This window comes from Catharus ustulatus, chromosome 16, assembly GCF_009819885.2.
Source record: "Catharus ustulatus isolate bCatUst1 chromosome 16, bCatUst1.pri.v2, whole genome shotgun sequence".
Classification (NCBI taxonomy): domain Eukaryota; kingdom Metazoa; phylum Chordata; class Aves; order Passeriformes; family Turdidae; genus Catharus; species Catharus ustulatus.
The window spans coordinates 1796968-1814737 of NC_046236.1; the positions used below are offsets into that span (position 1 = coordinate 1796968).

The 17770-nt window shown below is 52.0% G+C and overlaps 1 protein-coding gene across 4 annotated transcripts in view; it reads right to left on the bottom strand.

Annotated features, from left to right (window-relative positions):
• RAB11FIP3 (RAB11 family interacting protein 3) overlaps positions 1–17770 on the bottom strand; it is a 74507-nt gene that overhangs the window by 32048 nt on the left and 24689 nt on the right. For 3 of the 4 annotated variants that reach the window (XM_033073981.2, XM_033073983.2, XM_033073982.2), the window contains exon 3: positions 6606–6697. In XM_033073981.2, the coding sequence (XP_032929872.1) occupies positions 6606–6697 (92 nt within the window). Of the gene's footprint in view, positions 1–6605; positions 6698–6802; positions 7069–17770 lie in introns of those variants that run through there. The other variant, XM_033073984.2, reaches the window with a different exon arrangement.

Here is a 17770-nt window from a genome sequence, read left to right on the forward strand (position 1 = left end):
ACACCCCAATGCCACCCTGCCCGAGCCCTCAGCCGAGCAGCCGCTCCCTGCGGGCAGGAGCCCAGCAGAGCCAGCACTGTGGCAGAGCTGATCCATGGGATTTTCCCTTCCCCATGGCACTGCTCACACCCACAAGTTTTGAGGGTTTTGTCTGGTTTTCTGTTTCCTCTCCACAGAAACCTCACATATTTCAAGTTCCCTCAGCCCTGCCTACCCAGCATAAACACACTGATTTCCTTCCATTACCTTCCCAAAGCACGTTTTCCCCTTTTCTCTGGGTTATTCTTGCTGTCCTCTGGGCCACATCCTTGCTGACGTGCAGAGCTCTGAGCAGAGCTGCCCAGCACTGCCTGAAGTGTCCTGTCCTCGATAAGCACTGACCTCCTGAGCCGAGTCCAGGCCAGCCCAGATTCCTGCTCAGAGCACGGCAGGAAGGAGTTATGCTTTAACCCGAGCTCTGCCTTGATCTGCTCCTCCACCAGGCAGGTCACAGCCCTTTTGCTCCTCTGCTTGTGCCTCAGGACCTCAGAGAACATCTGCAACTCCCATGAGAGCCCAAAACCAGACACTAAAACTAATCAGGAAACCCCAAATGCCAGTTTTACTTCTCAAACTCTTACTGAGACACCTCTGCTTCCCCTGCTGCTCCCCTCCCCTCCTGGTCCTTCCTGATGTCCCACAGCCCATTTCCCACATTCCCAGTCTCACACAATCTGCTTGTGGTTCAAGATAAGGCTCCAAGGACTTTGTTTTCCAAACTCCTTCCAGCTTATTTCCTACAGAACAAACACTTCAACTCAGATCTTTTCTGACCAGCAAGAGAAATTTCTCACCATAGCCCTGCACTTGGGTCCTGCCTTCAGGGATGTCCCTGTCCCATTACACGCCCATCCTGCCCTCCACACAGTTTGGAGTCGACACAATAAATTAATTTCCTTAGTATTTTCAGGATTTAAGATACCAAATTATCACTGATTTGGGAGAGCCAGGAGCTCTGGAGCCTCTGGAGTCAGGCTAAGAGAGCTGGGGGTGCTCACTGGAGAAGAGAAGGCTCCAGGGACACCTCAGAGCCCCTTCCAGGGCCTAAAGGGGCTCCAGGAGAGCTGCAGAGGGACTGGGGACAAGGGATGGAGGGACAGGACACAGGGAATGGCTTCCCACTGCCAGAGGGCAGGGATGGATGGGATATTGGGAAGGAATTGTTCCCTGGGAGGGTGGAGAGGCCCTGGCACAGGGTGCCCAGAGCAGCTGTGGCTGCCCCTGGATCCCTGGCAGTGTCCAAGGCCAGGCTGGACAGGGCTTGGAGCAGCCTGGGCTAGCCATGGCAGGGGGTGGCACTGGATGGGCTTTGAGGCTTCCTTCCAACCCAAACCATTCCAGGATTCTGTGGATACAAGGATAATATGGGACTCACTTGCTGTCCAGAGGGCTCATGGCCTTTTATCTCTTGGTGGAGGGGAGCAGAAAGGCTTTGGGACAATGGGCACATTGCTCAGGGCTCCATGTGGCTCCCCAAAGACAGGTGAACAGACACTGAACTGCATCTGTCAAATTCCACAGCCCTGCAGCTCCAGTCACCTGCAAGACTTCAAGTCCACCAGCGGCTCAGGACAAAATTATCCCAAATTCCAGCAGCCAGCCCCTGAAGAGGGGTTTGTGACCATTTCATTCATGGTGCTTTCAGGTCAGCCTTGTGACCAGAGGCCTCCTGAGGCCAGTCCAGAAGGTGGGAATGGCACTGATTCAGAAAACCTGAACTCTCACCTCCATGTCCCCATTCCACACCTTCCCCCCCGGGTTAGGAAGCCAGGGAACAGCAGGGAACTCAGCTCTGTCCTGGTGCTTTGAGCCCCTTGGACAGCTCAGAGGAGGTTACAAAGCTCAACCCCATCTTTTCAGCCTGGCTGGCCTCTGCCAACAGTGCTGTGGGGAGAGGAGGGAAAAAACCTCACCTAAAATGCCACAGATCGCAAAGCAGGGCCTTCTCAAACTGTCTGTGCTCACCAGCTCTGCCTTTGGGAAGGCAGGTATCCTCCTGGGAATTCTGTACTAGTAAAGGAGGGTTAGAAGGTCCACAGGGCCACCAGGAAGGGACACAAGGAGCCTGCAGCAGCCTCCTACACCCACCCCACATGGGCTCCCTGCAAAACACAAGGCACGAGGAATGACAGTGACATCTCTGGGAGCAGCTCTAGCACAGCCCAGCTCCAGTCCCCACATGCTCCCACAACAGCTCCTGTGTTACAACACACATCTGGGGCCCTGCAAGTCCCTGGTCCCCTTTGCAGCAGCTCTGACCAGCTGGAGAAACCCAGTAAGGTGGACTTCAATGGCCTCGTTCTGATTTTTGCCCTCAAAGAAGCCTTAAATTCAATTGCTCAGTATGAAAATAAGTCCTGGCTTTAAGACAGTTAAAGTTTCACAGAGTTGATGTGTCAGCCCTAAAGCTGCTTTTCATTGTTGCACAGAATGTCACAGAATACTCTGAGCTGGAATACAGCTGCACCTGTAGGCAGGCAGGCTGGGAGAGCCAGGAGTAGCTCCTACTCTCAAAATACTCAAAACTTGGGACCTGCCCAACTCCCATTTTCCTCCCCAGATCCACTCCTCTCATGCTGTACAACTCCCTGCTAGACAAATAGCCAGAGGGGACGTGCCTGGGGAGGTGAAGGCTCCAGGGAAAGCCAAATTCCCCTCCTGTGGCTGTGCAGAATGTGCTTTCCTGGCTGCTTGCAGAGGAGTCACAGCAGCTGCCCAGCAGATGGCAACAGCCCTGCACAAGGCACTGCATCCGCAGGATTTATGGCTAACCCGTCCTGCAGAGCTCAACCACAGCCTTCCTCTGACCTTGCTGGCCCAAAACACCAGTTCCCAGAGCTAAAAATCCCTCTTTGGGGTATTTATGCTGCTCCCAGGCAGCCTTTACAGAGCACTGGCTCTGCCTCTCCTCCAGCCCAGCTAAAGTTAGACATCTCCATGCTCATCCTGCCTAATCCCAGCATTTTCATGCCTCATTTTCCTTTTCCAAGAGTTATCATTTCCACTCTGCACTGTCCAAGGGGGTCACCTCCCCCAGGAGCAGAGCAGAGGGGCAGAGCCCTCACCCTAGGCACAGCAGATATCCCAGCAGTGGATGTTCCCAGTAAGATGGTTGAGGTTAGAAGTCTTTTCCAGCCTTAATGATTCCATGATCCCAAAAAACAGTAACTCCAAATTCCCCTCCATGCTCCCCAGAGCATTCCAAACAGGTCCTGTGCCTCAGCACTGAGTCACAAGCTCCACAGGAGCTCGCAAGGGAGGCAAGGAGAACTCCCACCTTCCAGGCAGTCAAGCTGTGCCAGCCCAGCCTGGGGGAAAACAAGGCTCAGGTGTCCAGATGGAAAAGCTCCAAGCTCCCTTCAACGTGACTCTGACAAAGCAGAAAGGCTGTCATTAGTTTCTGGTGGTGTCTCACTCATGCTTCCCCCTGGGGCAGGAAGAACACACAGGGAGGTGATCCCAGCCAGGTGATGCTGTCCCTGCTCCCAGCAGGGTGCACAGGGATGAGGCTCCTCTTGAACGTGTGACAGAAGAGCTGGAGGGATTGTGCTGCAAGCCCAGCACAAGAAGCCACGTGCTGCAGGAGCTGCTGTCTCAGTGGAGCCACGGGAGCAGAAATCCCCTTGGAAGCACCTTAACAGACAGCCCTGTCTGCTGGACACTCCTGGAAGGGTGCAACAGGAGCCAGGAGATCCATGGTACATCCAGAGCCACACCAGTGGCTGAACTGGGGGACTATCCAACATTGCAAATTCCTGAGTTCAAACCTTGTCCCATTCAAAAGCCTTTTCCTGGAGGAAGCAGGTGTTGGTGGATCTCTCTGGAGAGCAAATACTGGGTGAAAGTCCCCAGTACTGGGCTCTCAGGGTTTTCCATGGATGCTGAGCTCTCCTGATGACGGTCACCAGAAGAGGACATGAGTCATCAAGCAGAGCAACCTCATTAACAAAGAGAAGACATTTTCCTGCAGACTGCTTAGAGCACTTGTTTACACTTGTTTCAACAAACACTGAGGAGAAAAGATCCCTGTCAGACCCCAGCAGTTGGAAGAGCCAAGCACTCCAGCCACTGGGATTTTGGGCTGTTTAAGAGGGACCATAGCCAGTGCTCCACTCCTGTAACCACAGCTGCTCCCAGCACTTCTGCAAATGCAGCAACTCCTTCTGCTCTGCTCTGACAGGGGAGGAGAAATCCCAGCTGTGACACTTCACCCACGGCCCTGCCACGGCCAAAGGGGCTCCCCAGGTGCCTGAGGTGTCCCAGTTGTTTTGGGGTGTGTTCAGCTGTGTGTCCTGGTGCAGCATCTTCCCAGGCCTGACACAGGGATAGCCCAGAACCCAAACTGCTGCTTGGTGCAGTGAGAAGTTTACTCTGAGGAAAGGTGGTGTCTTCACTTTGAAAGGTGATTTTTCCCCCCTCATCTCTTCTGGAGAATCCAAGATGGAATACAGATATTGGGAACGGCTTTTTTTTTTTTGTTCTCTGCCTTTTTCCTGCTGCACCTAAGGAAGAAGGGTCTGCTGGAGCCCTTTTCCCAGTGCTCCTGTGAGGAACATGCCTTTGCTGCTCCCAGCAGGATGCTTTGTACCACAGCTTCTCCCTCCCTGGGCCAGCTACAGCTTTCCAGGACGTGTGGGATAAAAGGCACGTTGGGAGCTCACGGCTCAGCCAGAGGAGAACAAAAACCCCCTCACCCCAAGACTCCAGTTTATTTTTACACTCCCAAGGCTGAGTGGTATTTCTCGAGCATGTTCTCATTTGCTGAACCTCTACGAAATCCTGGCAGGCTGGAAATTATTTCGAATCATGTATCCAAGACAACAAGGATAATTCTTCCCCAGCATGTTAAACACAGAGCTGTCCTTTAGACAACTACACTGAATTCAGTACAAAAATCCACTTAGATCTTTTGGAAAAGGAGATTTCAGGACTCATCACCTTTTTCCTTTGGGTCACCTTGTCTTTTCAAGGAAAGGCTGGCCCAGCAGCAGACGTATTTCATCCCAGAGGCGCACACACCTGCCTTGTTGGTATTGCTGCCCAGAATAGCTCCCAGCGCTGACAGAACTCATCTATGTTAAATTAGCCCTTGGAAAAAATCCTCGCTCAGAATCTCAGGCAAGATGGTCCCTTGACACAGGTCTGAGGAGCAGAAAGTGAAAGCCTTTGCCTGTCACAGCCTCCACACTGCTCAGTCCAGCATTAAAACGCACATCTGTGACCCTGCACCACTTAAAAACCATGGAAATCCATCTCCCTGCCTGCTCTCCTGTCCCACTTCTCCCCAGTTCTTCCTAGGGCTTGTAACTACCTTTCAACAATGGAAAATAAATCAATATTAAGCCTTGCCTGGAGAAACTGTGGCTGCCCTCTCCCTGGAAGTGTCCAGGGCCAGGCTGGATGGGATTTGGAGTGATGTGGTAGAGTAGAAGGTGTCCCTGCCCATGGCTTGAGCTTTAAGGTCCCTTCAACCCAAATATTCCATGATTTTAGGACCAGCTGCCCAACACCCAGGCTATCACTAACCTTTTATCAAGAGATCACAAAGCCAAAATTATGTACTACAGACTATACCAAACAAAAATACACACAGATATGAATAAATATATTTGCATGCAAATACAAAGCCAGTCGAGAATCTTGTTGCCAGCAATAAGGAATGTGATAAAAATCACAGAGAATCATAAATATCCTGAGGGGGAAGGGGTCCACAAGAATCAGAGCCTGACTCCTGGTCCTGCACAGGACAACCTCAAAAACATCCAGGCCACCAAGACACAGGTGTTACAAGCCTGAAGAGGGAAGTTTGGAAGAGAAAAAGCAGAGGGAAGTGATTCAGTCCCAACGTGGGACAGGGACCCAGACATCCTTTTGCTCCCAAGGCACCTGCAGCAGGCTGGAAGGCACAGAGCACTAATGAGTGAAGCATTCCAAGCCAAGCCCAAAAGCCCCAGACACAGAAAAGAGGTCTCTCCTTTCCAGCTGGGAACAGCACAATCACTGCTGCAACGTGCTCCTGTGGTAAGGAATGTAGGAGGGAACCAAGGCATGGAGGCTTTAACTAGAGGAAAACAACCCAAATCAGAGAAACAGCCTTAATCAAGCCCAAGAATAGAGAGAAAATGTACATTTTTGTCCTCTGCTCTGCCTTTTACTGCCCAAACAGCAGCAAATGTAAACATCTCACTGCTCTGCTGTGCCTCTCAGGTAGGCTCCTGCCTGGTACATCTCAAAACCAAGCTCAAGTTTTCCAGGCTCAGAAACTCCAGCAGGAAAACAAACCCAAGAGCAGCAGGTCCCCTTCCCGTGTCACCAGTGTGGCACCACAGAAAGGGGCTCCCTTTCCACCCAGGGCACTGTGCTCTGCTCTTTCACTTTTATCAACACCATTTTTAACTTTAACATGCTTGGTGCAGCCTCTCTGGGCCCATTAGCCAGAGATTGAATTTGTCTTTACATGTTAAGCATTCCTGAGCCAAATCACAGCAAACTCCTCTCTCCTCCATGCCCAAATCCCACTCCACATGCAGCCAACATTTATGGGAATGACCAGAGCTCATACTTGCCTCAAACGTGACGAAGTCATCAAACTCATCGGGGCAGGCCGGGGCTTCCTCCTCGGGGGTATATCCCATATCATACAGCTGGCTGTCAGGGTCTGCAGGGGGAGAGAAACACAAGCTGCCATCACCGAGAAGGAAATCTGCACCCTCAAGCCAAGGGTGGGTTTGGGAGACATGACAGAAGTTCTGTGAGCACGCACCGGTGCCCCCAGCCCTCAGGAAGGGCCTCTGCTCCCAGGGCTGGGAGGCAATGGCTGCAGCTTCTCTGATCTGCCACAGATCCTACAAAGCCCCTTGCTGCTCCATCATCCCTACCCCCCCATGCCCTCCATTCCTTTCCCCAGCTTCTTCCCTATCTCCGTTCCCTGCATCCTCTCATTCTTCTCCCAGAAGGCTTTAATCCCGCTGTGGGCAGGGAATGCATGGGATGTGTGTGTGACAGCCAAGTGCCATGGGAACGGGGGAAGGCAGGGAAGGCAGGCAGGCTGCAGCTCCTCGGCGCCTGCTCCTCCCGTGGCCACACACATCAGGAGCATCGGCGGAAAAACACGAGGTTTGCAGCAAGAGATCCTCCAAATGAATTCCTCCTCCCACCCAAACCCCCGGCTGCAGCAGCGCTGCCGGCCCTTCCAGCCAGGAAAGGAGCGAGAATTCCCCGTGCTCCCTGAAGCAACAGCGAATGCCCGATCCGGCACACGGCCTAGATCCCAGGCTGGAAGCACCGAATCAGGAGCAGTGCTGCAGTCCCAAAATAAACAGCAGGCTGAGCCCACACAGCTCGGAGCTGCCATGGCTGCGGCACCAGGCCTGCCTGCTGCCGAGGAACCGGGCCGGGAGGAGCAGGAGGCACCCGGCCATGCTCCCAGGGAATGCACAAGGATTTGGGGAGGGACAGGGGACACCTTTCTGTGCCCTTCAGAGCCCCATGCCAGCCCCCCTAAGGGGCACACGTTTGTCCTGCTGCAGCTGCCCAGATGGGGCAGTGCCAGCCTCATCCAGAGGCACTGGTAGAGTTCCTGCTTTGGGGCCCTCTCCAGGTATCAAGAAAGGTCATTTTTCATTAAGAAATTACCTTGTGATCATTTCATACATCTGGTAAAAAGTCAAGGGATTAGGGGTGGTCAAGGCACTGGGGGTGCTCAGCCTGGAGAAGAGAAGGATCCAGGGACACCTCAGAGCCCCTGCCAGGGCCTAAAGGGGCTCCAAGAGAGCTGCAGAGTGACTGGGGACAAGGGATGGAGGGACAGGACACAGGGAATGGCTTCCACTGCCAGAGGGCAGGGATGGATGGGATATTGGGAAGGAATTGTTCCCTGGGAGGGTGGGGAGCCCTGGCACAGGGTGCCCAGAGAAGCTGTGGCTGCCCCTGGATCCCTGGAAATGTCCAAGGCCAGGCTGGACAGGGCTTGGAGCAGCCTGGGAAGGTGTCCCTGCCCATGGAATGAGATGAACTTCACGGTCTCTCCCAGTTCTAAGTATTCTGAGAATCTCTGATTAGGGCACAGGATGAAGTGAGGACTCAGGCCTGCAGCAACACCTCCCACCTAAACACCACAGCCTCTCAGCTGGCCATTAAATGCAGACAGAGGTGGGCACCCAGGAGATGCTGAAGCCACCAACCGGAGAGGTTGCCTGAGGTGGGAGAAGTTGAACACGTGGCACCAAGAAATGATCCCTCCCCTCACCTGGGCCTGGGACTCCCAGTGGTCAGGCTGTGAATCCACCCCAGGAATTACTCAAATTGTTTTTCCAGCACCAGACCCAGGCTGTGCTCCACAGGGTGAGGGCTGCAGCAGGGGGAAAGTGCTCTTGCTCACAGCTTAGGACTTTAATATCCCACTATGGCACCAGCAGTGGTGCTGCTCCGAGCTCTCTTCCAGCTGCTAAGGCAGAGCAGAGCTCTGGGATACACCTGGAAATGCTGCCTGGACCCCTCTCAGGGCAAGGCCACCTCCTCTCTCACTATTGGGGTAGAATGGGAGGATCTTGGACTTGATGACCTTGGAGATCTTTTCCAACCTTCATGATTCTATAATCTGAAGATTGTTCCTCAATTGTTCTTCTGTCCCCTCCTGCACAGCTCCACCTGTGAGTCTGAGCCAACAATTAGGAGTTTTCCCATTAATTATCCCTGGTGCAATTCTGGGATTTGAGCCTCCTGGCTGACAGCAGGGAGGGCATAGGGACAGTGACTGCTTCTCTCACTGGGCGCCACATCTGGGGGCAAAACCAAAACCAAACAGTGCTCCTGGGAAGGCAACTTGTGTCACAGCACCCAGAGGGGACAGGCAGCCACCTCTCCTGCCAGCCAGCACACACAGGCAGTGGTCAGCTCCAGGCCATCTCCAGTGATCCTGCTGGCACCCCACAGCAGCCCCTGGAACCACATCCCAAAGGCACAGGCTTCTCCCTTCTCCTTATTCCCATATCATTTCTTTTCCTCCCCCTCCAAGCAGACACACAAACACTTCCTACTCTTCTACAGACACAGATATTTATTCTCCTCATTCCTTCCAGAGGAGCTTGAAAAGAGAGGATTTGCAGGCAAGTGAAGGCTTTCCTTTGGAATCAGGGGTATGAAGCGTGGGCAGAGCACAGGCACAGGCAGCTCCTGCCATCCATCACCTGCCTCCTGCCCAGCTCCTACCCAAACCAGGGGCTCTGGAGCCTTCCCAGCACTGTGGAGAATGAACATGGTGGGGATGAACGGGATCCTTGTTGCTCCATCTGTGTGCAGAGAGCCCAGCTCAGAGAGAGGGTCTCTGTGTACGATGGGTTTATTTTCACAGCAAATTCCAGTGTAAAAATCCAGGAGAGGCCATCTGAGAGGTCACCTGCACCCTCGTGGTGGCATGGTCAGCACAAGCCATACCCAGGAGCCAGCATTCCGTGTTTGTACCTGCCCATGCGTCACAGAGAGCAAAGACAAACAGCACCACAAACAAAGGTTGACTTTCCTGCTGGATTCATTCCCTCCCCCTCCAAAAAAAGCCATATGGCGCTTTGTGTATAGGGAGAGTTGCCATGGAGAGCCTGCCTGCAAGTCTGCCGGCACAATAGCCTGCATTAAGCTTGCAAATTCCTGGCCAAAAGAGCCAAAAAACCCTGGGAGCCAAAAAATCTACGACCTTCGGTGTGGAGTGGCACTCCCCATGTGGAGAGCACTGTCCCCAGGTGCAGAGGGAGCCACGTGGTGACAGCTGGAGGGGTTTGCTCCCCCCATGCCAGGAGCAGAGCCAGGGATGGCTGTGGGCCACCAGCAGCAGCACTGAACAGCCTCAATCCACAGCACAGGCTGAGCTCAGACTCTCACATTCCCTCTGCTGTCCCCCCTGGACATCAAAGTCAAGTCCCAGCTGACCCCTGCTCTGCTTCACATCCCCTTCTCCCTGCCCCTCACAGCACAAAGCAGCCTCTCCTTGCTTACACCCACCCCTGATTTCTCTTTCCTTTTTCCTCACTAAGAGCTGATGTGGTCACAACACTTGGAGTCTCCTCTGCCCTACTCTGCTCAAACCCAAGCTTTGGCCCAGGGCTGGGGGTGGCACTAGGGACTGCCTTTTGTCCTCTGAGTGTCCATGACCAGCTTCTCCTGCACTTCCAGTTCTATCCATCACCCCCACTGCCAGTCACCCCCACTGCCAGTCCCCCACTGCCAGTCACAACCATAAACATCCAAAAATCCTAAAGGCAAAAATCAGGCTCTGAGAGACCTTCCAGGCAGCTTTACTGCTAAACCATTACAGAATCATGGAATCATTCAGGTTGGAAAAGCCTCTAAGGTTATCAAGTCCACCCATTCCCCCAGCACTGCCAAGGCCACCACTAAACCATGTGCCCAGCTGCCACATTCACATGGCCTTTAAATCCCTCCAGGGACGAGGACTCCACCACTGCCCTGGGCAGCTGTGCCAGTGCCTGACCGCCCTTTCCATGAAGAAATATTCCCAATATCCAACCTAAACCTCCCCTGGCACAACCTGAGGACGTTTGCTCAGGACATTGTCACTGGAAGCCACCATTTAAAAGCCATGTGGATGTGGCACTTGGGGACATGGGTCAGTGGTGGCCTTGGCAGTGCTGGGGGAATGGTTGGTCTCAATGATCTCAGAGGGTTTTCCCAACCTAAATAATTCCACAGGCATTCCACGGGGGTCGATGAGATCTCTTCCCATACCTTGTTGAGCTTCAGAGCTCTCAGGTGTGCCAGAGTCACCTGGGCTCTCCCAGGAACCCTCAGGAACAGCAGTTCTGGGATAAAGCTCCTGAAATAGATTCTAAAAACTGCTTCCAGAAGGCAGGATCGCCGTGGAAAGGCACCTTGAGTGAAGGGCTGTGGGTACAGCAGTGGCACATGGGTCACACAGAGACACTTTTATCGGCTTCATATAGGAGTGACCTAGAAAAACAGCCCTTCAGGAGCATTTAAGTCATCTGCCAACACACTGTACACACTGCTGCAAGCCACAGAGCCTCCAGCTCTGAATGATTCCACCAGGATGGATTGTGTGAGCTCATGGACCTGCATTATTCAGTGTGGGAATAAGGCTTGCAACCTGCCTGAATGGCACAGAATAAAACAGACCCAAAAACGAGTAGGACAAAGTTCTGGTTTGCTTAAGGGAGAACAAGTGATATAAATGCAGCTGCCTTACTGGGAATGCTGCTGGAAAAAAACACACACAGTCAAATATTTAGAAGTTGCAGGAATTCAGGAGTATCCTGCATAGAGGAAGCCACTATCCAGTATTTCCAGGGGCACTCAGGGTCTTGTGCTTAAGCACCCATGTGGTGTGATCCCTGTGGGACAAAGCCAGCCCAAATCCCACTCACCCACCTTTTCCTTCCCCAAAGAGGCCCAGGAGTACACTTACAATCTGATGCTCCCATAAAAGAGCAGCTTTCTGCTCTCTGCTTTCCCCACAGCTCTTCCCCCAGAGATGGGCCAAAGGAGCAGGAGCACTTACTGAAAACTATCATTTCCCAACCCAAAATGCCACAGGAGACAGAGCAAGCAGCAGCCCAGGCTCCCAGGGAGGCAGTGGCAGAATTAAGGTTGCTTACACAACCCTGCCTAATGCTCTTCAGCAGTCCCTCATTTCCTGAGCATCACTGCTCACAAACTGGGCTCATCACACATTCCTTTTGATCCTCTTCCTATGGCACAGGCCCTGCAGCCTCCTTCAGGAAAGCAATTCGGGAAAGGAATTCAGTTCATGGCATCCAAGCCCTCTGGAAGCACAAATCCAGCTGGCTTCCCTTCATCTCAGAGGCCTGGTGAGCATCGCTGCCTCTGCCCCAGAGATGGACCAGGAGGCCACTACTGACACCTGGAATTTGTGCTGACTTTAGTCAACACCTGGAACTTGGGTCGAGTTTAACACCTGGAATTTGTGCTGAGTTTAACACACGGGATCTCATTTTTAATTTTTAATCTGAGTTGTCTTTTCAGTGTGTGCCAGTCACCAAGACCAGCTCTGACTCCTGCAGGCTGGTGCCATCTGGGAACAAAGGCTCACTGCTGGAGATGTGGAAATTGAGATGCTGGCCATGGCCACCAGAAAGTGGCTTAGAGCCCCTGTTTTTGGAGGCTCAGCCTCCAAAATAGCACTTGCTGCTGGTGATGTCTTCCAGCTCCTTCACTCCTCCTACTTCCAAATCTCTACACATCTGGAAACTAAGCTGGATTTTTTAGACAGAGATTTTAGAATCATTAAGGCTGGAAAAGCTCCAAGACCATCGAGTCCAACCATTAACCCAGCCCTGCAAAGCTCACCATTACCCCCTGTCCCTAAACGCCTTGCTCTGTGGAGAGACTGAGGCAGGACCTCTTGAAGGATCTCATGGAATGATGAACCAGCAGAACATCCCAAGTCAGCTTCCAGGAGCACATCAGTGCTGACACAACCTTGGGGACACCCAGTGGCCACTCTCCTGTCAGGGTTTGAGAGCCCTGAAGCAGAAACTCCTTGAGGTGCTCCACACCCGGGAGCTCACAGAGGATGAGTGGCACCTTTTAGATAAGATTGTCCCACAAGCAAAATAAAATTAAAGAGAACCCTGACTCAGGAGCTCGAATGGACTAGAGGCTGTGACACCCCAAATAACACAGGCAGAAACCAGGCAGTTCCACAGGCTGGGACTGATTGGATGCCACCATCCCATCCTGAAGGCTTCAGCCTTTCAGCTCAAAGCTCCCACGTGGAGAAATCAGGATAAGAGTTAAACCCAGTTCAATCCTCCCCAGCTCAGAGCTTCCAACCCTGCGTCTAGGCAATTCTCATGATGTTCTTACCTCCAAGCATGGCTGAATTTCATTATCACAGCTTCCAGACCCACAAGGATTAAAGGAAACACTTTCAACACCAACAGCACTTCCATCAACATGCAGGCATTAGTATTTGCCTCACTTGCCATTTCTGCCCTCTACTAGCCACACCAGAAACTGATCACAATTAATGCCAAGTCTCTCCAAAGCTGTCACTGAGCTCTGGGACGTGGTTTGGATCAGAACCACTCACTTGCCTCTGGAAAAGACATGATGGACAGGAGAGCTGTGAGCCTGGGCAGGGACTACAGACAGCCCCTGCTCCAGCCTCAACAACAGAGCTACAAAATCACCAATGACAATTATTTATAAAGTTATTTACAAAGCCTCTGATCTCAGACTTAACCTCTAGGTCCTGGTTTAGGGGAAATTGGGGACAGGAAATACATAAGAAGAGAGGCACTAAACTACACCTGCAGGAAGAAATCTGCAGGTGTTCCACAGTTCTGAGCCATCTCTTGGAAATGATGACTGTGCCGCTCAAAGACGTCTTGTGTGTCACAGGGAGGGCTGAGCAGCCCCTGTGCCCTCCTACTGCTTGGCCATAGCAGAGCACTTTGGAGTTCCAGGCCTCCACAATCCCTTAAAAGCTATGCAGAGTAACAGAAAAATGCTCCTGAAGGCACATTTGAATCCCCTTCCCTGCTTCTCCCCCTAACTCCAACATTGCCAGAAAATCCCTTGGAAACAGAGCCAAACCATGTCCCACTTGTCACTGAAGGAGAGTGGAGATGCATTCTATAAAGTGCTTTTGTTCCAACTGGCTTCTGGATAGGAAACATCACCCAAAATAAAACAACACCATAGAGGGGGATCCTGTAAAATTGGGTTTTGATCCTTTTTCCAGCCATTATTTGTGCCTGACCAGTCCCCTGCAGGGCAAAGAGCCCAGGGAGAAATGGGACCTTTTCAGTCCAGAGTACAAGAGCTCCAGGAAGGAGCTGAGAGGTGACAAACAGAATTGCTCAGGTTGGAGAAGGCTTCCCAGATCATCAATTCCAAACACAGACATGAGATCCAAATAAGCCATTGCCCAGTTCCTCATCAGGGGTGTTTTTATTAGAAGCTGTCATATCATCTCTGCTGGGATCTCTATAATTATTAACTACATTAATATAAATTCCTATTGCCTTGTTAGCAGAAGTTCATCGTATTCTAAGGAGGAATAAACTGCCCAGTGATTTACAGGAGCAGTTTGGACTATAAGAGCTTGGACAAGACTATCACGAAGGAGAAAGACATTGAGGGACACATGGATTAGCCCAGAGGGGACACAGCCTGGAACAGACAGAATGGGAGTGAGATAATGCGAGCTGTACTCAGCCAAAACACCAGAGAATTGGGAAAATTGTTTTTTCCCAATGTGTGGATGCCCACTGGAAACATCCCACCTGCTGTTCACCCACCCACCATCAGCACTGATTTCCCAGGAAACCCACATCACACACAGCCTCTCCTGTCCAAGGAAACTTGGAGAAAAACATCAACCTGTTGGAGTGTCACAGGGGTGCCAGGTCACCTAGTGCAGTCAGCAGCCCCCAGGCTGTGACAGAGCTGGGCAGGGAGGAGCTGCTCCTAGGTGAGTAATTATCCCATTGTTAATAACTCCGGATTGACTGGATTCCTCAGGAGAAACGAGCTGACAGCTCTGCAGGGCTCTGGGCTCCACTTTCCTTCACCCAAGCTGCGGCGGGGTCTCCTGATCCCTGTCCAGGTGCTCCTGCTCAGGAGGAAGGACACATTCCCCACCTTCTCAGCTGATCCAAGCATTGACAATCCCTCACGCTGGATTAACACCCACATCTGAGACAACACAACAGGCAGGAAACGAGACACGAACACCCCCTACACCCACGTGGAGCCACCAGCCCAGCCCAGCCCAGCCCAGCTCAGCTCAGCTCAGCCCAGCTCAGCCCAGCCTCCTCCCACGCACTCCCCAAACCGCAGGCGAGCCCGGCTCCCAAAAGTATTCCCAGCACCAGATGTGGAGGAAAACAGCACGGCCCAGAAAGGGAATCCTGCAATGGAGAAACAGGAGGCAGCAGACAGGAGAAGAGAAATATTATTTAACAGAACCTGCCTCTGTTTTCTCTTTAGTCGTCACCCCCATAGAAGAGCATGCTAAAAACAGTTCCAAAACTTCAATAAAACACTGCTCCCTATTTTCATCTTCCTGGGAAAACAGGTAGTCCCTGCAGTGGGTTTTATCCTCCTTTCCCAGAAAAATTTGCTTTCTTTTGGGCATCAGGTTTGTCTTTATCAGGTGGGCCAAAAAAGCCACCACAGGTGGCTTCACTTCAGGACACATGGAAGTCTCTACACTCTGGAATTAGCTTTGATTTCCCAGAGATCTGGCTACACAGTGATGCAAAGAATGCTGAAGCAACAGTGATTCTTTGGGGATTTGATCCCAGCTTTGAACCAGAATTCCCTCGAACTCAGGATGCATTTCAGACTTGTTCCACTCCACAACACTGACTGGACACAGACAGATTTCTCAGGCATATACTCCAATGCAGGAATTCATAAAGGAGGAGAGATTCCTAAAGAAGGAATTCTCAAAGGGGCAGAGATTCCCATGCCAGTCTCCCATTCCCTGGCCCCCAGGGCCTGGAGCCTTCACAGCAGTTTTCCAGCAGCGTGTTTGAGCGATTCCTTGCTGTGCTCATCCCGGAGCTGCCTACGGCCACAGCTCTCCCAACACTTCAGTGCCTCTCCCAAAAGTAGGTCAATGCAGTATGTCATCTGCCAGGCTGCTTTTGGGAAGCACAGCTCCCTCTCAGCCATGGAGCACCCGGAGCAGAGCAGCCTCTCCCCCCGTGTCACCCTTCACCCAGCTGCCACTTTGATCAATTCAGCACAAACAAGTGTTTATGGAAATCCAAAGAGAAATGTACGTGAAAAAACTGCTCAGCTGAGCCACAAGTGCCCCCCCATCAGATCCAATGTTATTAGATAGAGTATTACATTGAGTATATTGCTATGGCTGCATTGCTACTGTATGCTATTACATATATGCTATAGTAGATTGCTGTTGAGTATATTGTTATTAGATCGAGTGCATTAATGGTTGCATTCAATGATTCTAAAGGATTTTTCCATCCTGAATTATTTTATGTCTGTATTATAGCAGAAACAGTGATTTAAGAGAGCTCCAGAACAGTGTGATCTGTGGTTCCACTCCCAGCTGCTCCACAGCTCCTCTCTCCCAGCAATTGCTCCGGCTTCCAGCGGGAACAAAAAACAACCCCTGCTCATCCAAGCCTTCCTGCTCACACTGCCATGGGGAAGAGGTCTGCAGCCAGGATCTGCTGGATCCTGGGGGCTGCACAGCTGGAGAGAAAGTTCCCCACACACACAGGAGCATTTTGGGGCTTCTGGCAGCCAAAGAGGGACTTTTCTTCTCCGAGGACACTGGTACTGGAGGAAAGGAGCACCCACCTCAATGCCCCTACCCTGGGGCTGTATCTGTGTCCTGCTCTTCCCTGAAACAGCCTCCAGCTGGGCTGGATTCACACCTGCTTAGTTCTCCTGCTGTTTGCACCTCCACACACAGGATCAGCTCCACACAGAGGGGTCTCTGTGCTCTGGACACACCCAACCCTCCTGTCAGGTGAGGGATGGAGAGAGACCCCAGGTCCTTGTGACCACAGAGCAACCCCAAAGCAGCTCAGCTCCATCCCTCACCCTCCTGATTCCCCATTCCCTGTGAGCACAGACTTACACAGACTCACCAGAATCCCAGATTCATTGAGTCTGGAAAGACCTCTGAGATCAAGACCAATCTGTGCCCAGTGCCCACCTTGTCACCAGCCCAGAGCACTGAGTGCCACACCCAGGCCTTCCTTGGACACCTCCAGGGATGGGGACTACAACACCCACCTAGGCAGCCCCCTCCAATGCCTGGTCATCCTTTCCATGAGGAAATTCCTCCTGCTGTCCAACCTGAACCTTACCTGGCACAGCTTGAGGCCATTTCCTCTCATCTTGTTCCTGTTCCCTGGGAGCAGAGCCCAAACCTTACCTGGCTGCCCCCTCCTGCCAGGGAGTTGTGCAGAGCCAGAAGATCCCCCCTGAGCCTCCTCCTCTCTGGGCTAAAGAGCCCCAGTAAAGCCCTCACACATTTATATGGACAGGCCCAGTGGTTTCCAATACAAACCTCTAATCACTACTTCAAGGGAAAAAAAATCCAAATTAATTCCAAAAAAGCCTTGGCTGCTCCTGTCCCTGGCAGAAGGGGGCACAGACTAGCACATGGACCCCAAACTTGACAAGCACAATCCTGGTGCTACAATCATCCTCCTGCACCACAGAGATGAGCAGAATTCTGAGCTCCCAAGAACAGCACAGAGATTATATTTTTTTCAAGTATCCATATAAATTTTAAAGAGCCATTTAAATCTCCACTCCTTTCAGGGGCAGAATTAACACTCATCTTCCTAAAGTCCTTATCCCTACCAGCAATATGTACAGCACATCCATATGGATCTGCCAGAGCAGAGCAAGATGCAAAGGCAAAAAAAAAGCAGAAGACATAATGAGAGCAATTTGGGTTTTATTCTCGCTCGTGAATCAATCTTGATTTCCCATTCACAGCAGCCCCTGTTCCCTGCACGCCAGCTGTACACAAAGAGGCATCTGTCCTACCTTCAGCCATCAAAGGAGCTGTGTCCCTGTGGATGATGGTTTCCCCAGGGTTAGGAACAGGCAGGAGCAGCAGGAAGGTCTCTACTGCAGCAGTGCTGCATGAATCCAGGGATCAGCAGATCCGAGGGGAACGTAGGAAGTGCTCAAACCGGTGCCAGATACTCACCGAGTTTAGTCAAACGTGCACACGAGC